The 24,515-nt window shown below is 34.8% G+C and overlaps 3 protein-coding genes across 8 annotated transcripts; 1 reads left to right on the top strand and 2 right to left on the bottom strand.

Moving 5' to 3' along the window:
• Window positions 1-8,460: 8,460 nt before the first annotated feature.
• LOC105171422 (putative galacturonosyltransferase-like 4) lies at window positions 8,461-10,294 on the top strand. The gene has a single exon (XM_020697209.2). The coding sequence runs from the start codon at window positions 8,583-8,585 to the stop codon at window positions 9,660-9,662; it is 1,080 nt and encodes a 359-aa protein (XP_020552868.2). The 5' UTR covers window positions 8,461-8,582; the 3' UTR covers window positions 9,663-10,294.
• Window positions 10,295-10,454: 160 nt separating this feature from the next.
• LOC105171420 (clathrin adaptor complexes medium subunit family protein) lies at window positions 10,455-16,745 on the bottom strand. 6 transcript variants are annotated; one of them, XR_016067829.1, is made up of 10 exons: window positions 16,533-16,745; window positions 16,332-16,457; window positions 15,491-15,802; window positions 14,515-14,807; window positions 13,509-14,404; window positions 13,163-13,219; window positions 12,505-12,552; window positions 12,207-12,343; window positions 11,771-11,833; window positions 10,455-10,896 (listed from the first exon to the last, which is right to left on the bottom strand). XR_016067829.1 is itself a non-coding variant. In XM_011092537.3 (8 exons), the coding sequence occupies exons 1-8, from the start codon at window positions 16,622-16,624 to the stop codon at window positions 12,272-12,274; spliced, it is 1,896 nt and encodes a 631-aa protein (XP_011090839.1). In that variant the 5' UTR covers window positions 16,625-16,745; the 3' UTR covers window positions 11,931-12,271. The 6 variants fall into 6 exon arrangements, 1 of the variants encoding a protein (XP_011090839.1); XR_848580.3 differs by having other exon boundaries at window positions 10,455-10,823; XR_016067828.1 differs by having other exon boundaries at window positions 10,455-11,833.
• Window positions 16,746-17,593: 848 nt separating this feature from the next.
• LOC105171419 (F-box/RNI-like superfamily protein) lies at window positions 17,594-23,529 on the bottom strand. Its single transcript, XM_011092535.3, has 8 exons — window positions 22,979-23,529; window positions 22,229-22,474; window positions 21,272-21,678; window positions 20,516-20,701; window positions 20,073-20,265; window positions 19,839-19,915; window positions 18,951-19,101; window positions 17,594-18,153 (listed from the first exon to the last, which is right to left on the bottom strand). Exons 1-8 carry the CDS (start codon window positions 23,243-23,245, stop codon window positions 17,857-17,859), a joined length of 1,824 nt encoding a protein of 607 aa, XP_011090837.1. The 5' UTR covers window positions 23,246-23,529; the 3' UTR covers window positions 17,594-17,856.
• Window positions 23,530-24,515: the final 986 nt, after the last annotated feature.

Raw genomic sequence — 24,515 nt, 5'->3', positions numbered from 1 at the left:
TTAATAATTAATAATATTTTATTTTGTTTGTAGATTAATCATAGCTCCGAGGTCGGACAAGAATGCATGCAATGGAGGTTTGGTAGAAATTTAGAGTGTTGGGATTAATCATTTGTTGCTGCTCAAAAGCTGTACCACTACTCACCACTATACATATATACAAACCTACGTACACATAATTCATTTTACAAACGTTATTTTTAACCACCCTATCATTCATATTTTTAACTCAATAAAAAACCATGCAAATTAATCAATACATACACCCCAACTTCAACTTAATTAAGATTAATTAGCATATATACTGCACGCCCACGTATATATATAATACCAATTAATTACGCATAATTACATAATTTTGTGCAATTTCTTTTTTTTTTTTAAAAAGGATGATAGATATTGGTGGCAATTATTTAGATGACTGAATAATATTAGAGGAATATATATATATATATGTGTGTGTAAGAGAGAGAGAGAGAGAGAGTAAAGAGAGGAATATTATATTATTTTAAGATGGGTAGGTTAGAGAAGTAGTAAAGAGACATAATAATAAAGTGAGATGGTCGAATGCATGACAATAATTATGAGAGTACCTAAGCGGAGGCAGGCCGATTTCCTTGTTTGGGCTGCTCTCAAGTGCACCCCCCTTCCCCCCCTACCTACACCCATATATAACCAAATTTAAATATAATATATGAATATTTCATGGATGTATTAGCTTATGAAGTGGTATATATATATATATGTAATAATATAATTATAAGAAGTAAATTAAATAAAAATAAATAAACTTATGCAGATAGATATAATTGCTGCTGGTTTATTGACTTGAATTAATAAATGTAGTTGAAAAGAGAGAATTAAATGATTATGGAGAAGTCATAAAACCCAGACATTATAGATTGAGTTAACAGTTGAAAATTGGTGATAGGGAAACCAAAATTAATTAATTAATTAATGTGTGAAAAATGAGGTGATGAAAGGGACAAGTATGTCTTTTCAGGTGTGCATAAAGAACCTGCAGTGTCGTGCCCCCTAAATCATCAATTCTTTTCCATAAACTAATTTTTCAAAAATTAAATTTAAATAAAAAATAGAAAGGAAATCAGGCGTGGCAGCTAAAATAATTAGAATAATATCCATGAATTTTGGGAGTTGGGGGGGGGGGGGGGGGGTCCTTCTCCTTCACTGATGCACAGGCCAATCACATCACCTTTTCAGCTTCATGCATTACACTTTACATATATATATATATATTGAAGGAGGATGAAACCTAGTTTCTCAATTTCTTTTCGTCAGAGCTCAATAATTAATTCCAAATACATGTGTAATTTGAGCTATATAATTAAGAAAGTTCGACATAATTATAAATATTTTTTCGTTATTTAAAAAATTATAAATATTTTATTAATTTTAATATTCGTCTAATAAGTCTATTCCATTAGTCTCTATTAAATTTCATCCAATTTTTATAGTGAATTTGTCAAAATATTCTTTTAAATTGTGAATTATAATTTTATGTTATGGTAATTACAATTAATAAATATATAGAGACCAAAATGGTTCAAAAATTCATTTGGGCACGTAGGGATGGCATGAATTAAAAGTATAATCACCTTATAAGTTGTTTCAAATTGAAGAAAGATGATGAAGGCTAGCTAGCTATTTCACATATATAAATAGTGCTATAAATTCACCAAAAACATTTCCCCTTAGCTTTTAAGTTACTTTTAGTTCAACAACTAACAAATAATTACACTAACCCTCAATCATATATATATATATATATATTTTCTATCTCCAGCAAGACATCGTAACAAATTTTAATGTTGAGCACATTACATATATTTTATAACTCATATGACATAATTATTCAAGATTAATTAAACAGACCAAAGTTTTGAGTTTCATTACATTTTAAAATAAATTGATATTACAGTCGACAATTAATTGGTATATATACATGTGTGTGTGTGTGTGTGAAAAACTAAAAATAATTGAAAAATATGGGGGGTGGGGTGGGGTGAATAAATGAAGGGAATTTGGAGATGAGGGGAATGATGTTCATAATGTACGCAACTATGCGTTATAGACAATCTTATGGTGGGCTGGCACACTCCCATTATGACCACATCTCTCCCTCTCATCTGCTGCACGCGCACCACCAAACTCCATACACACACCACACAACACAACACACACACACACATCCACATGTGTGTGTGTGTGTGTGTGACTTGTAGGAAAAATAAATTGGTCAACTATATATATTGATAGTAGGTAGTTTGGAACTTTAAGGATAAAGGCAAGCGATTTTTTGAACCAAAATCTTACTTCAAAAGTATAACCAAATCTCTCACCTTTTTACATCAAAAGCTGTACTGATCATCAGAGAATTTGGATAAGGGCCGATCCACCCACAAACACACCCTTACATTATTAATTAATACAACACACTAATACTACACAACACACCTTAATTTACCTTAATTATTCGCCTCCACTCATTCACATTTAATCTCATCTATTTACTATATATATATAACAAATGTTTTGTTGTATCAGCTGATTTAATACAATTCTTGATGAAGATAGCATTTATCGACTGATTTAATTCTCTCTATACATAACAATAATTAAGATTAATTATAATATTTGTTATGTGATTAATTTATCATAATAAAAATTATATGTATTTATTATCTAAATTAGCGTATATGTATAATTAAAGAAGTAATTAAAGTGCCATGTAAGTAGACAAGAATGTAGTAGTATGTAGGGTACGTTGAAGACAAGGGAGGGCCAAATTGAACTAATTTTGAAGACACAAAGACCCCACTACCAACACACATACATAGGTCGACAAAATGCATAATTTGGGAGGGTTACAACTGACTTTAGCCGCCATACATGCTTGCACGCGCACATACATATAAATACACACATGTTCACACAAAATCCAATTTTTTTTTCTTTTTATAATTTTTCATTTAAATTATCTTTTCTTCTTTTTTATCAGGAAAATTACAATGTGATACTTTAGATATTTGTCATAATTATAAATACTCTTTGTTATTTGAAAAATTATAAATATTGTTTTGAAATTAATGGACGTCTAACAAATACTCGTCGTGACAGTCCATTATACGAGATATTTGTTATAAGAGGATAGTTATAATTTTTAAAAATTAGTGTGATATCTATAATTATATAAATTTTAGAGAAAATTATTGTAATTTATCTTTTCCTTAAAAAAAAGAAAAAGAAAAAGGAAAGAAAGTAATGTTTTTTGAGCACTAAGAGTGTGAGTGCACTGTACCATGCGCACAAAAAATATTGGTGGAGGGTATTGCCCCCTGCTCCTGCCCCACCACTACTCTTACTAATTGCTGACCTGGTTTTGGTTTAGCATTAATTAATTAATTGGCAAGAGTTTGATAATACATATAATTTTGCAACCACTTGCCTGCATGCCTATATATGTGACTAATCATCATTATTAATTAGTTGAATATTAGAGTTTGGTTTATTAAACTTTGATGCAAGAAATTATGTGTTCTTCCACTTCCATGCGATTATTATTTTTTTCTTATTTTCTCCAAACTAAAAAAGACATGCAGTACCTACAAAATTATTTCGAATATAATGATTAAGCAGATGTTGATCAAATTAAGGTTCATGATATCTTTTAAGGAATTGATATTTGGTATTGGTAATTCAACCTGCACATTAGTTATACTTATAATATGTCGATAATAAGCAAAAATTTCAATGTACTAAGTAGCCCGTTTCAGACAAGAATTTCTGGAAATTAATGCAATAGAAGAGAAATATTGTTGTTGGAAATGGGGGTATGATGGATGAGCAAGGTCGCTAGCCAAGGATGTAATAAATATTCATTGCAAACACTAGTAATTAATTAATTAATTGGTGCAGTAGGAAAGAGATTTTAATTATGGTGCACACACTTCTTACATATATATATTAATCTCTTCTTCCCACAACTTTTTCCTAGTTATCTTGCCTTGCCTGCCCCCCCACCCCCCACGTACACGTTTGTGTGTGTGTATGTATACATAATACATTATACATAGGTTGTCTGCAGCAGCAGCAGCACTCATCACTGTATCACCTCCTCGAGCCCTGCTACCACCAAATCTCTCTCGAAGAAGTGGATTAGAAGATCAACCTTACACGCTACATCATTCATTCCTCTCTCTCTCCTCTCCTGCCTTTATCTCTCTTAACTTAGCAAGAATCTATAATATTGATTGCTCCACGCAGACGTCCATCATTTCTCTCTTCTCTTCCCCCCTAAAACCCACTACCTACTGTTTCATGCACCTTCATTTATTAATTAATCTCGCCTTATCTAAATAAATACATATATATACAGGTTAATTTGATAGAAAGAATTTTAATTTAAATCAGGTTTAATTTTAATTTGAATTCATTGAAAAAAATGCAAGTAATCCTTTTATAATATTATAAATGAATAAATTACTCATAAAAAAAATTAGCAGTTTACTCCTCCTGTATTTTTAAAAATCCAACAATTTATCTTCCTAAACAAGGTGGTAAATTGCTTCATTTTAATTAATACAGAGGATAAATTGCTATTTTTTTTCATAAGACGGTAATTTGCTTATTTATAATATCACAAAAGAATAAATTATATTAAACCCTGAATTTATTATATAACTCCCTAGCCAACCATTCCGACCAAAAGAAGGAATGGAGTAATGCTCTAATGATCTTATCCCATTTGAACTAGTAGCTAAGAGTTCCTTCTTTGAGCTCTGAGTTGGTAATTAGCAGCTATGAGTTATTGAGTTTTCTCTTGAGAGTTTTTTCCTTTTTATAGTAGTCAACTTCGGTTGCTTTATAGAGGCTTAAAGAGTTAGAAGCTATTCCTGGGACTCTAAGTGCCTCGGGACCAACATCTGAAACAACCGTCCGCATCCGTAAGAGGACGAGGGCGAATCAATTTCAACTCACCACTCGTTTTGTAGCAAAAAAAAGATGCTAACTGATCGTATTACAATAGAGTCAACTTGAACAAGTTTAACTTGACCCGATTTTAGGTGTGGTACGTTTTTGGCTATACATATATTTTCACAAATAAATTGCCCAAGACTCGTTAATATAGATTGACCTATGAGGAGCCGTATGAGGTGAAAATCTCATGTACAGTTCTATAATAGTGATGGGAACATTGATGTTATCATCGGCTATAATTATCTAACAGTTTAAGTACAATTGATATAGTTGAAATGCAGTTAAAATATGAATTTTGGGGATGGAATCCGCCGAGATTCAATCTTCCTTGTAGAGTACTTCTAGCTTCCAGTTTTTTGCCTCTTAGAATCCTACCATCAATGATTTTTCTATAAGCCTTTAGAGCTAAAAGACAATAGGAAGGAGTTGCTCTTAAAGATAACTGTACTTGGGCTCTCCCTTTAATTAAGCGTCGTATGATTGGTGTACAATTCAAGACAAGTGACCAGTCACATAGCAAATATAATATTACACTTCCTCCACCGTTAATTTGGTTCAACCAAATTTGATTAGGGTAAGAATTTTTTCATATTTGAATTATAAAATTATGTAAAGTTAATATATACATATATATATAGAGATCAGTATTTCAATCACTTATATATTATATTTAAAATAACAACACAACTTATAGTAAATAATTAAGTATTTGTTTGTCAGTAATACATACAACCCTTTTTCTTTTTCATTTGATTTCTTTAAAAGAATTTTATCCAACTCATATTAAATTGTTGATGCACGCAAAATAAGTTAAATTGAGCCAATCACATAATAAATATATTATATTATATTTTATAATTAGTTTAAATTTCATCATTATAATTTACCATGCCACATACATTGTGCTGACATAAGTATGCCGTCATCAGGGGTAAATTTTGGTACTAAATTGATTTGATCAAGAATTAATCAACACTCTTAAAAGTTCTAGAGAGAGAATATATATATATATATATATTTGTTTAAATGTATTAAATTTATAATCTATCCAGAATTATAATTGGGGAGAAGTTCAGAGTAAGAGGGGCCATATCAGAAATTTTAAAGTTTGTCGGGGCCGACTTAGTAGTCATTTGGGCATGTTGTTCAGTCAATAAGTAATTTACAATAAAGCCCCTCAACTCTACAAAATTATACATAGATTAATAATATACACTTATAAGTATTTTTAATATGATTATGAATTAATAATAATTAAGATTTAGAGAATTAACGTATGTGAGGAACAATATGATTAAGTTGGAAGTGGGGAAAGTATTGCATGCATGAATTACAATTACAACTGCAAATGGGAGTAATCATTAATTACAAGATTTAATTATTTTAATTAATATAATTAAATGGGGTTTCAATTATTATAAGATGGATGATGGATGCTCATTATATACTACTAACTATTGTACTCTAGTACGTACTACACAACATTTTATAATTATAATACATTACTCTTCCAAAACTACGATTCTTAATCAATAATCCTAAACTACGATTTTAACTTAAAGCAAAGTCGGTTGAGCAAGTGGATTATTAGAAACAAGTTAAAATTAAAATTATATTTTTTATATTTTAAATAAAATTTTATAACTTGTTTTCATACTTTTTACATGAGATGTATTCGGATATCCAAAAGATACGGTGGGTTTTTTCAGACTAAGTTTATAATTTAAACTTTAAAATAAATTAAAATTAGATTAATACTTATTGCATCATTCTTGATCTTGTTGATTTATGGGATAAAAAACGAGCAAGAAGTTGCTCATTTAATGGTTCTTAGACTTGAGTCCTCTAAGCCGAATTTCCTAAAAGTCTGGAAAGGGGCCCTGCAAAAATAGAGTATTTTCGTGTGAATGCTAATATGAATAAATGTGTTACCCTGATCTGGGAGAAGGCTTGCTTTTATAGCTGTATGCCCCCACCGCTAGAAGGGACATGATCCCTTGGGACTTGTATTAGCGATTGCTTCAGATAAAAGCCTCCTTAAATCCAGAGGTAGTTAGGGAGATTTTCAAGAAGTCATGTTGGCTTGGGAGACATTGGTCGGATGGGTCTCTTAAGTGATAAGTTCCACATTCCTATGGTGTAGTTGGATTGCCTAGGAAATTCGTTCAAATTTTTAATTTTATCACAACTTACGTGGTGGTCTCCTCTCCTTGATAGACCTGTATAGGTGTCCACATTGCTCGAATAGGTGAGTGCCAATCTGTCCCTCCTCATAGGCCGAGGGACTTTGGCAGTCGCCCACCTCTCCTCTCCTCTCCTCTCCTCTCCTCTCCTCAGAGACATGAGTGGGTACTTAGGCCTTAGGCTTTTCCCACCACTGAGCTTCGTGTATTTGAGAGTTTCTTGTTGGACTTCATGTGAGTTGGGCTCATTCTTGGACCACGTGTATTTTTAGACGTCAATATTCTCTTATTTATAGAAATTATGTCAAATAATAAAAAGTAAAATATATATATAGACAAATTTTGATAAGAATATTTGATGTCATGATCTTACTATTATGAATAATTAATTTTATACTTGAATCAATTGAAAATGAATGTTATCTCCCTCTTTTACTTTATGTACATTGCTTAGTGTTTTTGAATTTTAAACTTCTTGAACTAATAGAATATTTAAAATATTTTTTTATTTTTCTAGAAAAATTCAAGAGAAATTACACATATGAACAATTTCTAAAATGACTTGTTCTAAAGAAGTTTACAAAGGTGTAAAGGTTAAATTAAAAATACTAAATGCAGTATGAAATTAAGAATACAAAAAAGATTATAAATACGAAAATTTGTGGATACAAGATTTTACACAAATATAAAAGTTGTAAAAAAATTTATATATATAAATGTAAAAGCTTTTACAGTATTTAAAAACATTTTGAAAGAGGCTTTTAGAGCTTCTCATCACCATTAAAATTAATCTTCATCGTCTATTTAAAAAACCAAATAAATAAAATTAGAATTTCAGTATTAATATTTTCATTAAATCTTTTTACTTATTTACACATTATCTAAATTGGATGGAATTAAAAGAAAAAAAAGCATCAATATAAAAAAAAATTAAGAACTATTCATCGCGTTTATTTTACAAGTATGATTAAGATTCTAAATATAGTAAGTTGAGAAGAAAAAGTGGTGTGTCTATAAAAATAGGTTAAAGTTTGTAAAATTATAACACCACACAAATAACTTGTAAAGGAAATAGGGGTTGAGAGTTGACTTGCTCTGTCATAATTATGACTTGTATTACATGAAATGATAAAGATAAGACATATCCTATTCTAATTCTAATACAAAACGAGTCTTGTTCAGTCAATCCACCAAATCTCCGATTTTTCTTCAATGCCAACCTTTTCAACATCTTTCTCTCTCCAAATACTATCAAACCCCTCTCTTGGACTCCATTTTTTTACAAGCCTCTAACATTACATGACTCAATTTTCTTTCCAAATAAAGCCTCTATCCTTACATCAATAAACAAAAACAAAGCACAAAAAAGAAGAAAAAAGAGAAGTTGACATTTTAGACGGGATGGCCTTATGGAGCTCCTCCTCCTCCTCTCTTCTCCCCCTCCTCGGCCTCCTGTCTCTCATCCTCCTCCACCCCACCACCACCACCTCCACCTCCGCCTCCGCCATCCGCCTCAACATCATCCAAAACCCCACCGCTTCCGCGGCCATCATCCCTTCCTTCCGTGAGGCTCCTGCCTTTCGCAATGGCCACACGTGCACACAACATCATGATAAAAACATCATCCACATTGTAATGCCCCTCGATGTAAATTACATTAGGGGCACAATGGCTGCCGTCTTGTCGATCTTGCAACACTCAACGTGCCCTGAGGATGTCTCTTTCCATTTTCTCTCCGTCCATCTCCACCCTGAAATCTCCTCTCTCATCAAATCCACCTTCCCTTACCTCACATTCAAGATGTACCCGTTCGACCCCAATAGGGTCCGGGGGAAGATATCGAAATCCATTAGGCAGGCCCTGGATCAACCCCTCAACTACGCAAGAATCTACATGGCCGACATCCTCCCAAACGATGTCAACCGTGTGATATATTTGGATTCGGACATTATCGTGGTAGACGATATAGCCAAGCTATGGGGGGTGGATTTAGGTGACAAGGTCCTTGGAGCACCAGAATATTGCCATGCAAATTTCACTAATTATTTCACCGACGCATTTTGGTCAGATGTAAACTTGATGAGGACGTTTGAGGGACGACGGCCGTGCTATTTCAACACGGGGGTGATGGTGGTAGACGTCGATCAATGGAGGAAAGGAGGGTACACACAAAAAGTGGAGGAATGGATGGCAGTTCAAAAGCGCATGAGGATATACCACTTGGGCTCATTGCCTCCAGTTTTGCTTGTTTTTGCAGGGAATATTAAGGCAGTGGATCATAGGTGGAACCAACATGGGTTAGGGGGGGACAACTTGGAAGGCAGGTGTAGAGGGCTCCATCCTGGTCCAATCAGCCTCCTACATTGGAGTGGAAAGGGTAAGCCATGGTTGAGATTGGACTCAAGGAGGCCATGCACGGTCGACTACCTATGGGCCCCATATGATCTCTACCGCTCGTCCAGAGTTGCGTTGGAAGAATGATAAAGGGTTCCAACATCAAACTCGTGACATCAAATGGACATAGCATCGACTAAAGTATGTAATGTGTGAGTGAATTGTGTGTAGTGGTGCTCGTTCGTGTGGCTGTAATATTCTTGAACGTCCGTTTGATGCACCAATGTTTAGGTATCTAGGAGTCAACTTTCTCTAGCTTCCCTTGCTATTAATTATTGTATGGATAGATTTGGAGATAGAAAATGTAGTAGGGTTTATTCGGATTGCGATGATTCATCATCAAGACCAAGGGGTGGTTCATCATGCAATTGCGAAATAATAAAGTTATATAAGAGATGATCCATGCAGTTGGAATGTAAGGAAGAAGAGATCATTGGGCCATATGATGTGTGATGAGAATGCCAGTTGATGACGAAGATAGATGGCCTAGGTACACAAGATATCATAGTTTTAAAATCTCTTGCCTCTCTCCTCTAATTACTCTTAGGACAATATAACTCTCTTTAGTTGTTTCAAATTGTAAAGTGTGAAGACTTGACAAACTACTTTTTGTTGCCTGTATATATATCATCCTATCCACTTCTCAATCATCTCATCTTGCTTCTTAATCAACAATATCATCAACATCATGTCTCTAATTCCTTTATGCATTCTTCATGCTTATTTTTACCTTCAACAGCCAGGTCAATATTGCCAAAATTTTCATTTCAAGGTTATTCCCCTTCCAAATGGTTCATATAATTTGGGTTACCACCATCCCACCCTAGTAGTTTTAGGTTCGGCTGTGTTGGGTTTTGATTTAAAATATTTTACAATGAGTTTAAATCAGTTGAAAATTCAATTAAATTTTATTAAAACCCTGTACAATGTACATCTTGAGGCTCCAAACCAATCCTACCAAGTTATTCGCCGAATCCTAAACACATAAATTACAACAAGGGATGTAGGATCTTAATACAAGTAATTCCTGCCCAATCTGCTCAACAAGTGAAGCTACTACTAATTTGAGGAAATCATCTCATGTTCCTTTCTTGCCATATATGGTACAAGAGCGAAGCAAGGACTGCTGGTAAGTTGCATGCACTGGGTGCTTCTCTTTCCATCGCCCTGCAGTCCCAAGCACCCCTTCGTGCCATTACTTTCTAGGTCATCTCCATCGAATAAATCACCGAATGTGAATAATACAGCCTGTACGTTGCAAAAATAGGTGATCATACGTCCCTGGATGCTGCCAGTCGCACAAAGTATACTGAGCACCAATCTGATGCATCCGCAGCCTGTTAAGCTTCTCTAGAATGGCCAGCCAAAGCACAAACAGATTGTGCAATATCTTAAAGGATTCATGCATCAAGGAACGCCATGGCACCGTTGCAATGGCATTACATACTTAGTATGCGTTGATTGAACTTAATAAAATATTATTGCACCATGGAATTTATATCGGTCCGACCCATAGTTTAATTGTTTAAATTCATTGTTGATTAGTTGTACTATATATCACTAATTACTTTTGGGTGTTCTAACTTTTCCATTTTTTATTAGAAACAAATCGCAAAATATATTTGGTAAATCAACAATTTTCAAATTAAATAATAACACAAGGAAAGTGAAAGATTTTATAAGATAGTCAAAACTTGCAATTTCTATATGACTATGTAAAATTTCTTTTTTTATTCTTTTTTAATAAATCGACAATGTAATTATAACATCACTACCTAATAATAAGTTATAATGAACTAATATTTACGATTAATATATACAAATAGCTATTATTATTACAAATGAAAATTCAGAATTCGATTCTATAAACAAATATTGTAAAATTGACAAATAGCTATTATTATTACAAATGAAAATTCAGAATTCGATTCTATAAACAGATATTGTAAAATTATTCGATCCATCCTTTGTTTTAAAAAAATAGGGTATATATTTTGTATACAATACAAGTTTTTAATTTATAATTTAACAAATGAATCTTTAATATACATGGATACTTTCAAAAAAATGAATAATAGAAGTTTAACTATATTATATTACAAATAGCTAGTAAAGATATTGCTTTATCTTATTATTATCTAAAATATTGTATCTTTTAGAGATAAATATAAGAAAATAGTTAGCACCAACCTAACCTGCCCATTTGCAACCCAACTCATTTTGCACTTGTTCCAAATCCAACCCGCCCATTTGACACCCTAGTTCATACATATGCAATTATTTGGCAAACATTAATATTTCTGAACACATAAAAAAATTTGTTAGTGCAAAAAAAACCAGAAAAACTCAAAAACATGTCAACCGAGCACAACAGTAATATATATGAGCTGAGTTTGAGCCTCTATGATCAACAGGGGACACAGGGCCAGATTTACAGCTCAATTCAAGACCTATCTAGCTTGTCAATTTCAATACCCAACAATTCCCAAGCCACAGATCTAAATGCAATGCGGTGGGGAGAATACAAAACCATAAAATATTATATCAACATCTTAGCAAACTAACCCAGTCCAACATGTTTCTGCATCATCTCATGCAAGGTAGAACGTCAATTGATGCTTGAAAACTTACATAGACACAGACCACCTGATGCAACATTGGATTAAAGTTTGTTATAAGCATTTCCCGTTGATCTTCTATACCTCTGGTGTGGCTGCAACAGGACATTTTCCCAATGTATTCCACAAAATATAATCGCCAGAAGTAACCTATTGTTTTGATACATGAACAGGAAATTACTAAAATGAGAACGAATACGCACTTTAGTGCCTAAACAACTGTGAGGCAGCTTATAAAATAGACATAAATATGTTTCCATGAAGTGTTTCAAAGCACCCAATCATAGACCAGTGATGTACAACAAGCATACCTGAGTTGAAATTTCCACGGGTGCCTTAACTGCTGGGAATATGCTTACCTGCATAGAGCACTTCAACTGTAAATACCCAAACCAGAAAAGAATACACACACTCGATAAACAACTCGATACAGAAAGCTCCAATGGATTAAAAATGAAATAAAAGTAAATAAAAAGGCATAATAGGCTGAAATTCATTATCAGGACGATTCAGAGGTCTTTATGTTTAAACAAATGTAGTATAGGAGTTATAGACAACTTTAAATCAGATATTCTGGAAGTGTGAAGCACATGCATTGGAGATGAATAGTGAAGCACATTCTTGTATTATCAAAATTCTGAAACTTCTAAGCATCTTATTATCATGACATCAAAGGATACTCCTTCCTTTCCGTTTTGACTTTTGGCCCATGGAATTTGTTCAGAGTATAGCTTATTTAGTTTTTCTTTCATTTCCACTATAAAATATGACAACTGAGAAGTTGTAACTTCGGAACAGAGAATAGTGTTACTCTGGTTAGAGGAACTCATCAGCGGTGATATAACATATGATGGTTAGAAAAAAAACAATGGTCGAAAGACGTGCAGTATCACTCTTCTTTAACAAGGATCTATTTGTCGACAAAGTATTGTTTTATTATTCCTTTGAAAGGGAAATGTGAAAACTTACAGATTTAGGATCAATAGACATTCCTGACATTGAAGGTCCTACCATCTTGAAAGAAACCTGCAGTCATCGAATTAATCTGATATGAGGAAAATAAAAGACGACTTACTGATATATGAGTGAAACATGAGAGTGCAAACACTATATCAAATCTAATTAGTGAACAAATTTTGCCATGATCGTGGTATATTTCACTTCAGTAAAGAAAACCAATAGTGTCGTAAAGTAATTTGGCTGGAAGTGAGTGTATAGTTGATCAAATAGCATGACTAAAAGTTTTTTCTTTCTTTTGTCATTTATTATGGATGGGTTTGACTAAAAATTATATGGACTTAAGGAAAACACATACTTTTGCATAATTGTACGCTTGCCAGCAAAAGGGCTCCTCTAGATCAACTGCTTGAAGATCCTTACTCATTTTCTCCATAATGTAATCCTCAACATTAACCATGCTGCCACCAGATTCCGTTTCAAGATCACTGTCTTCATCGGTCATACTTCCAAGTGCCAAACCAGATGAAGGCATTTTTTGAGCTTGCCATGGAGCAAATCTGACTGTCCCAGGAAAAGTTGCCTCAATGCTCTTCCCCGAAACACTTCGAGTGTTTGTTATTATCTTCCACTCTACTGAGTGGTCAGTATATGAAACTGTTCCAATGGAAGGTGTCCCATCAAAAGAAACCACCCTTCTCCTTGGAAAAGGCATGGTTACCGTACAGAACTCTACTGTTACAGGAGCTTTATAACCTTCCATGATGCTCAACTTAAACAAAAATGCACCTTCATTTTCGGAGACCATTGAAAGCTGGTAAAACCCCTTTATTGGAGGTCCAACAGCACAACGTGCCTGATAACGCATTAATATAAAATTCCCTGATGGTGGTGAAAAGGTAACAGCCTGCTTATCACCGCCATGCTCTGGAACTTGAGCACAGGGGTGAAAGGATAATGACTCAATGCGGGCAGTGTCCAACCCAGTCAATGGGAACGAAACATCAGGCAATCCTTCTAATTCTGCTCTACAGTTAACCTGACCAGAAATTGTTATGCTATCAGGGATCTCATCCCTATCATACATTGCAGCATGGACTGTGTCATAGATTGTGAATAGAATCCGTTGCTTCCCCCTGTAAAGATAAGGTTTCCAAGCTGGTTGCTTGCGCTCTGCAGGAGGCACATCTGCTGAAGAAAATCCAGTAGTCTTGATGGCAGTAATATTTAAGAAGTTCATATCCAGTGGAGTGCCTACAGCAAAGAGAGAGGTAAAAGAAATGATAGTCAAAAGCATAAAGCATTAATACCAAAAGACTCCAACACGATTCGAGATGAGAAATACCATAAGAAAGAGTACCAACCAAAGGGCATCGAGCTGCTGATGAAAGACCGAAGTGCATCCTTGTCCAAGGGCCTGGAACCCATCTTTGGAGTATCTGACATTACAGCTCCACTCACAGCCGTCCCCGAAACAGTGGATGCTGCCAGAGGAGCAGCTACAGGTTTCGCTCTTGCAGAGATACCTGTAATCCCAATACTACCTGTGAGAGAATCCAGCAACCCTCCGACTGAGGGAGCTGCAGCCACAACTACTTCAGGTTCCATTGCTTCTCCAACTATAATGTCTCCAATTGTATGTGCCACATTAAATCCCCTAATTCAAAAATTCATGAAGGGCTGGTCAGCATTAGAACTGGAACAAGTAACACGCCTGAATAAGGAAGGAGTTCACTCTCAATTAGAGAATATTTCAAGATAAGTCATGATAGTTGACACCAGGAAGCTTAATACATCACACATTGAATAATTTAGGTGAAAAGGAGAGATATCAGCCCAAAGAAGCTATATCAAACAACACAACATATATAGGAAACGTGCCCAAGGAGGATTCTCCTGGTCGGAGAAAGGGAAGATGGGGAATATGATGAAATGTTTGAAGGAATCCTAACAATTGACATTCACAGCAGCAATCCCAAAGGCAAATTGGGGCAAGGTCACCAGTTCATCAGTTTCCATCTGTTTGGTGATGAAAAAAACATAAAACCAGATATGGCAGTGTGTTGTGCTCAACTGTGCCTGATCAGAAAAAGGTTTGATTAGGTACTCATCAGGATCAGTACTTTATTTATAGAATCTCACAGAGATTAACAAGCCAGATACCATACCAAAAGCCTCTAATCTATGGAGAAGGAAAAAGTTAAACAAGCACAGATCCATTAGTCATACATAATAATCTGACAAGGAGCTATGTAATATCATATTCATATCTTCTGAAAATGCAAGGCTTGGTGGAAGAGATAAGTTTAAGCAAGCATGTAAAAGTACAACTTACCATACCCTGTGATGGATGGAAGATCAAGGAGGAGGGAAGACAAATTCTCATCTGCTCCTATAGCACTCCCACAGTCTGATCTATCAGACATCCTTGAATAGGATTTCAAATGATGAGGTTCAACCAAAGGCAAAACAAGGATAGAATACGGACCCTTTATGTGTAACAGTAAAGGCCACAAGATATAATTCTCTCCTTTCTCTTCTTTATTGATGTACAAACTAATTACATGACGAGTAATTGGATCATCAACCCATGAATCGAATCCTTTAGCAGACTGGCTTAAACGCAAGCCGAATCCACGAGCAGACCCCTCCCTACATTATTCAGTCAGCAGGTAAAAAAATCATCAGAATTAACGATTAGAATTGCACAAGTACTTGCATATGATTATTATAGTATACACTTGTAGTCACTGGTGACATATTTCCTCCGAGAAAAGGCAAAAACTTGAAAATCAAATAAGAAATTGCATGAGAAATATTCAAATAATACTGCTGTCTGCTTCAGCCATCAGGTTACCAAGTAGGGGAAGATGAAGAAACAAAACTAAGAAATATCCGATCGGTCTGCAAATCAAACAGATAATCCACATTAATCATACTATAAGTTACATGCTGAAAGTAAGTGTACTCTGATTGCACTATCTTCGCTTCTCAAATTTGAAACGCAACAGACCAAGCACACACAAAATTTCCGCTAATCAACAACGTCTATGTACATTTAATGTTTAGACTAATACTGTATTAACTAGCATAACACATAATACACAAAGTAAAATTGAGCTAAGAAAATAAAAAATTCCAGAACGAAAATTTCGAACTAAGTAATACATTTTGAACAAACCTTTTTTTGCGGTCAATGAAAGCGGCAGCCAACTCGGAATCATAAGGTAGCAAATTATACTTAAAATCATGGTCACTTTCTTTCTCACAAGCCGTGCGCCACCGCTTCTCCACCACCGGGAACTTCCTAGTAATTTTATCCAGAAGATTGTAAACGTTTCATTCGTCAATTGATCTGAAAAATAATTTAAAACAAAAATACCTGGAGAAAACAACAAAGTCCTGATTATTCAGAATCCAGAGAGCTCTGATGTAGCAACCAGTCGGCATTTTCACTTTCTCATTCGAGCTCATACTTCTGAACTCGTATTTTTCTTCAGATTTTTCGGTTTTGGTCTTGTGGAGCGGTGCGTGAGATTTGTAGAGAGAGAAATGGATTGATTCCCAATCGCATTTTCTAATTCTAAAAAAGAAAATTGATAAAAAAAAAACAACGCGGAAGCACGTTTACGGTTTTGCCCTATGTTTTTTCACTCTCTTTTCTTTCTTTAGAAAAAAAATAATAATTTCCCCAGAAACCGGGTTGTAATATGTCATAGGTTATTAATTTTTATTATTTGACCCCATTAGTTTGTTAAAGTTTCATTCAGTCGCCAATTTAATCAAGAATGTTTGCGATTGTTTAAAATAAGTATTATAAATTTATTATTAAAAATAATTATCCTAGTAGATCGTTCCCTATTTTTTTAATAAATCAAACTGATTTAATCACAAATTATGAACTCTCGAATAATTTATAAACTAACTTCTATAGTTTATATATAAAATTATAAGTAAAAGCAGTGCTAGAGAAATGATTTATTCTACCAAAATGAAGTCTATACTAACCTACAGACCTTGAGGCCTCATTTATTTTGATATATTAGCCCTAATAAGAAAAATAATATAACTTAATGTAGTGTTACTTTCAAGTATGAAAACTCGGTATTGAACAATGAGCCTTCTACTAATCATTGTCCCACCTGGGAAGATGAAATGAGTTATCCTAATAATGACAACCAACCTGATAAATATGTAATTTCTCAATTTTGCCCACAATATTTTTGGTTTTAATACATTTCAAAATTGTTCGATAATAATTTCTCCACTTAATCAATGTGTATATATCAAAATAAACACACAATCAAATTTTATCTTGATGCAATAATACATCTAAATAAACCATTTATAATTGATTCAGGGCTGCTTGTTGCGATCAATCATCTATTCAGCCCGAGGGCCCTCTACTTGAAGAATATGCATGCTGTGTACCAGTTAACAAAATGAACGAAATGATGTAGCATTGGAACAAAAATCACAACACTGGTAAACTCCGGAAGAAAGTACCAATCCCACCACCTATAACCAACGGTATAAAGAAACCAGCAATCATTTCACGAATACGACCGCCACTAAGAGTTGAAAGAAACTTAAAAAGATAATTACAAAGATAGGTCGCACTTTATTTTGAACTTGTCATTCAGCCGTAGAATGGATCTGGCCACAGTAGGCGTCGTCTCTTCCTATTTGAACTTGAATTTAGGGATTTAAAGGTCAACACAAAGGTAGTTGATAATGGACCCAGCTCGTCTTTTGGTCCTAGCACTAACCTTCCACTTCTCAACTAACACCTTCTTTATTCGTGAACAAGTTGTGACCATGGTAGCAACTCCAGCTTCTGTAATTCCAGGGCAATAGACCATGTGGCAAGATTCCAGTAGTGTGCATTTTCTTGCGAGATATCTAACACCTATATCTGTTATTTGGCGGCAGTGTGATATCACTATGTCCTTCAGTAGTGGACAACCTTCACCTAGCTCCACCATTGCATTGTCCCCAAGGTTCTGTGGCAAGGAATAACAAGTGTATATAGATCTGTTCTGCTAAAGATGATGATTCGATATAAAGTAACAAGTTTGACATGCAAAATGAGCACATAAATGTCAAATAAATTGGTGGCTCTTAACTCACTGCATACTGGGGTAGGTTAGCATATAATACACAAGAGAATGGACTACCATACATATATCTCTATTTGTATACTTATATACCTGACAACCATTAGTTGCTGGCGGCGTGGCAATAAAAGAGACTTTTAGTATCCAGACAAGTCTAGTAACTTCGTTTGAGAAAATGCCCGGAAGTTTATTAAAAAAAAAGGAAAAAGGAAATGCTTAAATTTAATCTCTCTTTTGTATGTTTACCAGTGCCTGATCCAAGTTTCATGATCATATTTTGGATTTTAAAAGGGCGATAACCGGTACAGTTTCACAAGCGCAAAAACAATCATCAAATTTGGATCTAGAAAATTCCAGACCAGGAATACACGGTTGCATTGACACACCAAACAAGTAGTTGAATCATAGAATATTACAAAACATTGCATATTTGCAGTGCAAACACCTCAACTCTCCTACATGAATTGTATTCTGAAAATTCATGATGTTCTTGTTTGGATCACATTGCATGTTAAGTTTCATACAGCAAGCAAATCTGCATGCTTTAAAAGCTTCCTTACGATCAATGTATTACTTTCAAACATGTGAAAACTTATCTCATTGTTACAAGTAGGACCTTTTTCCTATCAATACCAATTTTATATGGCATGCACAAATATGGGAGACCGAGTTCAAAGGCACACCTGAAGAACGCTCACATCCAGATAACTTAGTTGAGGGCAGCCTCGAGCAATAGCTATTATTCCAGCATCCCCAATTTGGTGGCATCCACTTACATTCAGGTGCTGTAAGGAGCAGCCTTGACCTATCGAAATCAGTGCATCATCCCCTATCCTGTTATCACACGGCAAGAAATATGGGATCCCCAATAGAGTCATAATGAACAAGTGTTTCGGGGGATAGAAAACATAAACAAAAAGCAGAAATGATATCGAAAATTATCAAGATTCAGTCAGAACTCAAAGTGGTAAATGTAAAAATGGTTTTATTGGACTGTTTTTCTTTTCTCTTATATCAGGATAAGAGATTGCCAGCAAGAAGGTTAAAAAATCAACAGAGGCAGGAGGGACGAAAAGAATGGAGCTCTAGAGATGGTGGCAGAGCCTATTCTAGTGCACCAAATGAACTCTTCACATCACATTTATTAAAAAGAAAATGAAGAAGAAGAAGAAAGAAACGAAAAACAGAGGAAAGGAGAGCAAAATTATAGGAAGGAGGCTTATGTGACATGCATATACAGCAAATCATAATACTGCAGAAACTCTTATGGACTAACCAAACGCACAAAATCAATTGTAGAAAGCAGTCTTTCAGAAAATCAGTACAAAAACAAATGTAATAAATTCTGGGTGTTCTGAACATAATTGTGACTAGCATAACAGCGAACCTTATTTGACATGATGAAACAAACAAACATCTTTCTTAAGCAAAGATATTTAGATAGTCACACACATACAGAAGATAAGACTAACTTCTAATAGAGGGTGCAAAAGAACTTATAAAGCATCCTCGTAAGTTGATTTACAGTTTACATAATTTGCAGAGGAGCGGGAGAATAGGGGATCGCCCACCTGTCACAGAATCGGAGACTGAGGTCTGTGAGAGATTTACAGTGTTGACCCACAGCAATTACCCCTTTATTACCCACCTATTAATGGTGCAAATGAAAGCTTTAGTTAGTAAAAAGTTAAAATAAAATATGTATTGCATTGCCATTGAAAAAGATTGAGGTTTCTTGGCAAGTATCCAATTTATTTAAAAAACTTTATAAGCAGGACATGCAGAGGGAGGAACAAAAGTAATACCTCATAACATCGGCGAATATGTAGCTTCTTCAAGTTCTTACACCCTTTAGCTATACTGCAGATGGAGTCATCTCCAATCCCTGAGCAATCTACCAAGTGAAGGGCTTGTAAGAACTTGCATCCTTTACCAATTTCACTTAGAGCATCACTTTCTATCCTCTGACAATACAGCAAGGCTAGCTCAGACAGTCGGCTGGAGTCATGGTCCAAGACCAAAAATCAGATCAATATGAAAAATCGACATCAAATGAAAAGCTATTTCTTAGTCTTGGAACATGTAATAAAGTAGTGGTCAAGGGATCTACAGGGGTTACTTTGTATTGATGCAGCCCAGACCAATTAAGATAAAGTAATCCTTTAAAACAGAGAGATGAAAGACGGAGAAGGAAAATGTTCATATGCAGAAATGTAAGCTAAGCACAAGACAGAAACCAAACACTTACACGCAAAATTTTCCTATAGACTTTAGTCCATCAGTTCCAATATTGTGGCAGCCATTTACTTCAATATGCATAAGCTCTGGGCAACCGGCAGCTACAGAATCTAAGCCCTTGTTACTTAAAAAGTAACAGTCGCTCAACGTAAGATTTTTCAACTTTTTACATCCTTTCCCAATGGCAGACAGACTCCTGCAGAAATCTCCAGGAAAGACTATCAGTATGCTAGAAATGAATATTCATCTCCATTTAGTTTTCTTATCAGCCCCCATATTGCAGTAGAGAAGAAGGGGGGGGGGGGGGGGAATGGAAAGCAACTAAGAGTTTTACAAGAGCGATAGAAGCACAACACTGCTACTGCCAATTAAGATAGAAGAAACCCAATCCAGACCATGAATCCCTGATTGGATTCCAGAAAATATATTTGACTACAGAGTGTGCACATAAAAAATTTGAGCGGTCTACTGCCCAATCAGAATGAAAATATATAAAAAGTGTGTTCTAGTAACAACCAAGATCAGAAAAAAGATAACCATAGTCATATTTCAGAGGCAATCACATATAAACTACAGAGATCAAAAGGCAAAGAAGACTGTTGGAGGTGTCAACTACACCCTAAAACATGATGATAGAAGTAAAATTAATTCTACAGGCTTTATTCTTAACTCACTTCAAAATCAGATGTCTTTACACTTGAAGTTTCTATATATCCTGAGAAACATCGTTGATAACAAGACAAAAGGCAAGGGATCAAAAAGTGACCTGTCTGTGAATTTCTGGAAGCTGTATAGAGCCAATAACTCCAATGATAAACAGAAAACACCAACAGCTTGCAAAGCTTCATCTGTAATATTTATACACTGCAGTTTCAGAACCTTCAACAGTGAGCACCCTTTTGCCACGGCAAGCAGACCTTTGTTTTGGATGATTTCCGAGTCGAGTGACAGAGATTCTAGAGATCTGCAGTAAGATCCCACTGCTTCTAATGAGACATCAGTGATCTTGACACATGCAGCAACCCCAAGCGATCTCAAAGTCTTCCCACAACCAAGGACCAACCTAACGAGTCCTGTGTCTGTCAATCCTTCACAAAACCGCAGGTTCAAATCCTCAAGAAAATTACAGCATTCTCCTACAGCAGCTAAACCTTCATCTCCGATGTAGCAACCCTTAAGGAAGAAGATGTACAAAGCAACTTGGTTATAGTCCTCAATACAAGAGCAATCATAAAAATATTAATAAGAAACTGATGCACAATCAATAACGATCAAGTTTTTTAGCACCATCAAAACAACATGCATCAAAGCTAGTATTAAGCAAGCAGGCACAAGGAGAAAGAAACTAGAAGATCCTTCTTGTTAGTTAATCATGAGGGGTTTCTTGTTTGGGTTGAAGAAAGACAGATGAAAAGAAACCAGCTTTTATGTTTCTCAGCATAAGTATCTCAATATGATTTGAAAAGTATCATTAAGTCAAATAAAAACTTCACTTTCCCTTCCAAAATTTCCAATTAACCAGACAAGGTCTTATCATATTTACTTCTATATTTCACTCCCCAACTTCCCCTCATACATAACAAGCTAAAGCATATTGAAGGATTTTGGATATCTTCATTGAGCAGCTTTGATTGTTCACATAATAGACTGATCAAGATACAGTCCTAAAATGTATCAAATCCAGGGTACAACTGACATAACAGAAGTTAATTTGGGCAAGTACCTGTAAATCCAAAGATTTAAGTGATTTGCATTTCTCAGCAAACGATCTTAGCCCTAGATCCGTTACACTAGAGCACCATATAAGGCTCAACTTTTCAAGTTTTATGAAGCTGTCTCCAACAGCTCCCAACCCAGAGTCTGATAAACAGCTCGTTGCAATCCCATCATCTCCACCCACACTTTGATCAGACCCATCACGGAACCTGCCAATTGAAGGAACGGCGCGACTAATACGACGTCTTTTTCCCTGCATCGTGAGAGGAAATCCGCGATGTTTAGTAGAAAATTCGAAATACTGAGACTAATGGAGTTAGAAAGAATGGGGCTCCCTTGCAGTTTCCCTGCCAAATTGCATATGACACTTACTGGAAGAATTAAGACTTGAATCAAACCATCAACTAAGCTGGAGTGCAATGATATGAAACAACTAAAACAAGTGAACACAAAAGCAATTTATTCATAAATTCTCCAAAGCAAAGAAACCCCAAAGATCGTATCGAATTACATATTGAACAAGTATTGTTCCTAACTCAAACAAGTGAATTTAACAACTTGAAAATCTCTACAGTTTCCAGCCTCACCGATCAAATAACGTCTTCACCAATCATCAAAACAACACCAAAAAAAAAAAAAAAAAAATCCTGAATAGAATCCTAAAAAATCTACAAACCCGAGCAATTAACTTGTGCAATCGTAAAACAATTCAATTTAATAAAATAGAAGCGAAAAGCAAAAATCAAGATCCCCTTACATATTGGACCGGCAGAGATATGGAGAGGCGTTCATCGATAAATACGTATCGTATGTTAGGGAAGCGGCTGCTGAGCAGCTTGACGAGGCTGTCGGGGGTGGCGGAGGCGCCGATGCGAATGGTGTCCCGGCTAAGCCGCTCTAGGCCAAGCCAGCGCTTGCAAACCAGCGAGCAGGCGTCGCGGCTCGGCTTCGACTCAACGTGCCGGAAAATTTCCAGTACCAATTCGTCCGGTAAGACCGCGTTTATCCGATCAAACCCCCTCATTTTTCTTCCGCTTTCTATATCATTAGTCTTCCCACCTACAAAATCTTCAGTCTATGTGCGCGCGCACAACATATACATATACGAATATACAGTGGTAACAACGAGAGAATTTCACATGGTTGATGAGTGCGTGGATTTCAGGTGATGGGTTAAAGCCGATTTATTGCCGACCTACAGCTACGGATAAATGAGAGTAGCTTTCTATATGAGGAAAAAGGTGAGGATTTTCGCTCTAAAAATAAAAGGATTTGTTCCAAGTAAACACCTTCGAATTCGATCAACAATTAGTCCAAGCAAAGGAGTCTCTTATTTCTGGTAAAGCATCCAACTCCAATCATACTTTATTTAATTACTTACTATTCATAATATTTAATTAAATAAAGCTTATAATTGATCACTATTTTTCAATTCAATTGTTGTTGCATTTATAGGCTTACAATAATAATTAAAATTTGGATTTCCAACCAACCTATCATAGTATTAAACTCATTTAAATAATTACTAAATTTATTATGAATTATATTAAAAATAACAGTAAATCATATTAACATTCACTCGAAATTACACAAAATATAGGAGCATTATTTGTATTTTAAATAAATTATAATTACATTCGTCGAAAAGTGTTAGTTTAATATTTTGTATGAGTGTTTGTATAAATTTTGCTGCTATAAATGGAATATAATTGTAATTACACGTAGTTTGAGAAATTACATATAACTTCCTAAAGTTTGCCTTCGACTAGTAAATAAGTCTTTTCATTAGTGAAAATTCACCCAATTTGTTGATATTAACAAAAAAAATTAAATATATATACACCACTAATTGACTTATTACTGATTTATTACATGTCAAATAAATATTTCTATGACCAAATTACCTCATATGTTCTTCACGTAGCAATGCATGAGACAAGGTATATCTTCACCGTTATAAGGACAGTTTAGTCGGAAATAAATTATTTGACCCGTAATAAGTCAATTGAGGATAAATGTTAATTTTCATTCTGTTTTTTCTAGTTAATATCAGCAAATTCGGTGAATTTGACTGACGAAGAGATTTATTTGTTAAACGAAAATAAATTTTAAGGATATTAGACGTAATTTCACAAATTGCAGAGAGTCTACATATAATTACACTAAACTTTAGGGGAAGGAATGTAATTATTCTTAGTAATTATAATTATAATCCGAACATGTATATTTATAACTTTGCAGAAAATAAGAGATGTTTATATATTTTAATCTAATTTTAATTGGTTAATATATTG

The sequence above is a fragment of the Sesamum indicum genome, linkage group LG10 (assembly GCF_026168435.1).
Source record: "Sesamum indicum cultivar Baizhima isolate 11 linkage group LG10, ASM2616843v1, whole genome shotgun sequence".
NCBI lineage: Eukaryota > Viridiplantae > Streptophyta > Magnoliopsida > Lamiales > Pedaliaceae > Sesamum > Sesamum indicum.
The sequence above is the reverse complement of the archived record's forward strand: the minus strand, read 5'-3'. Positions and strand labels throughout refer to the sequence as shown.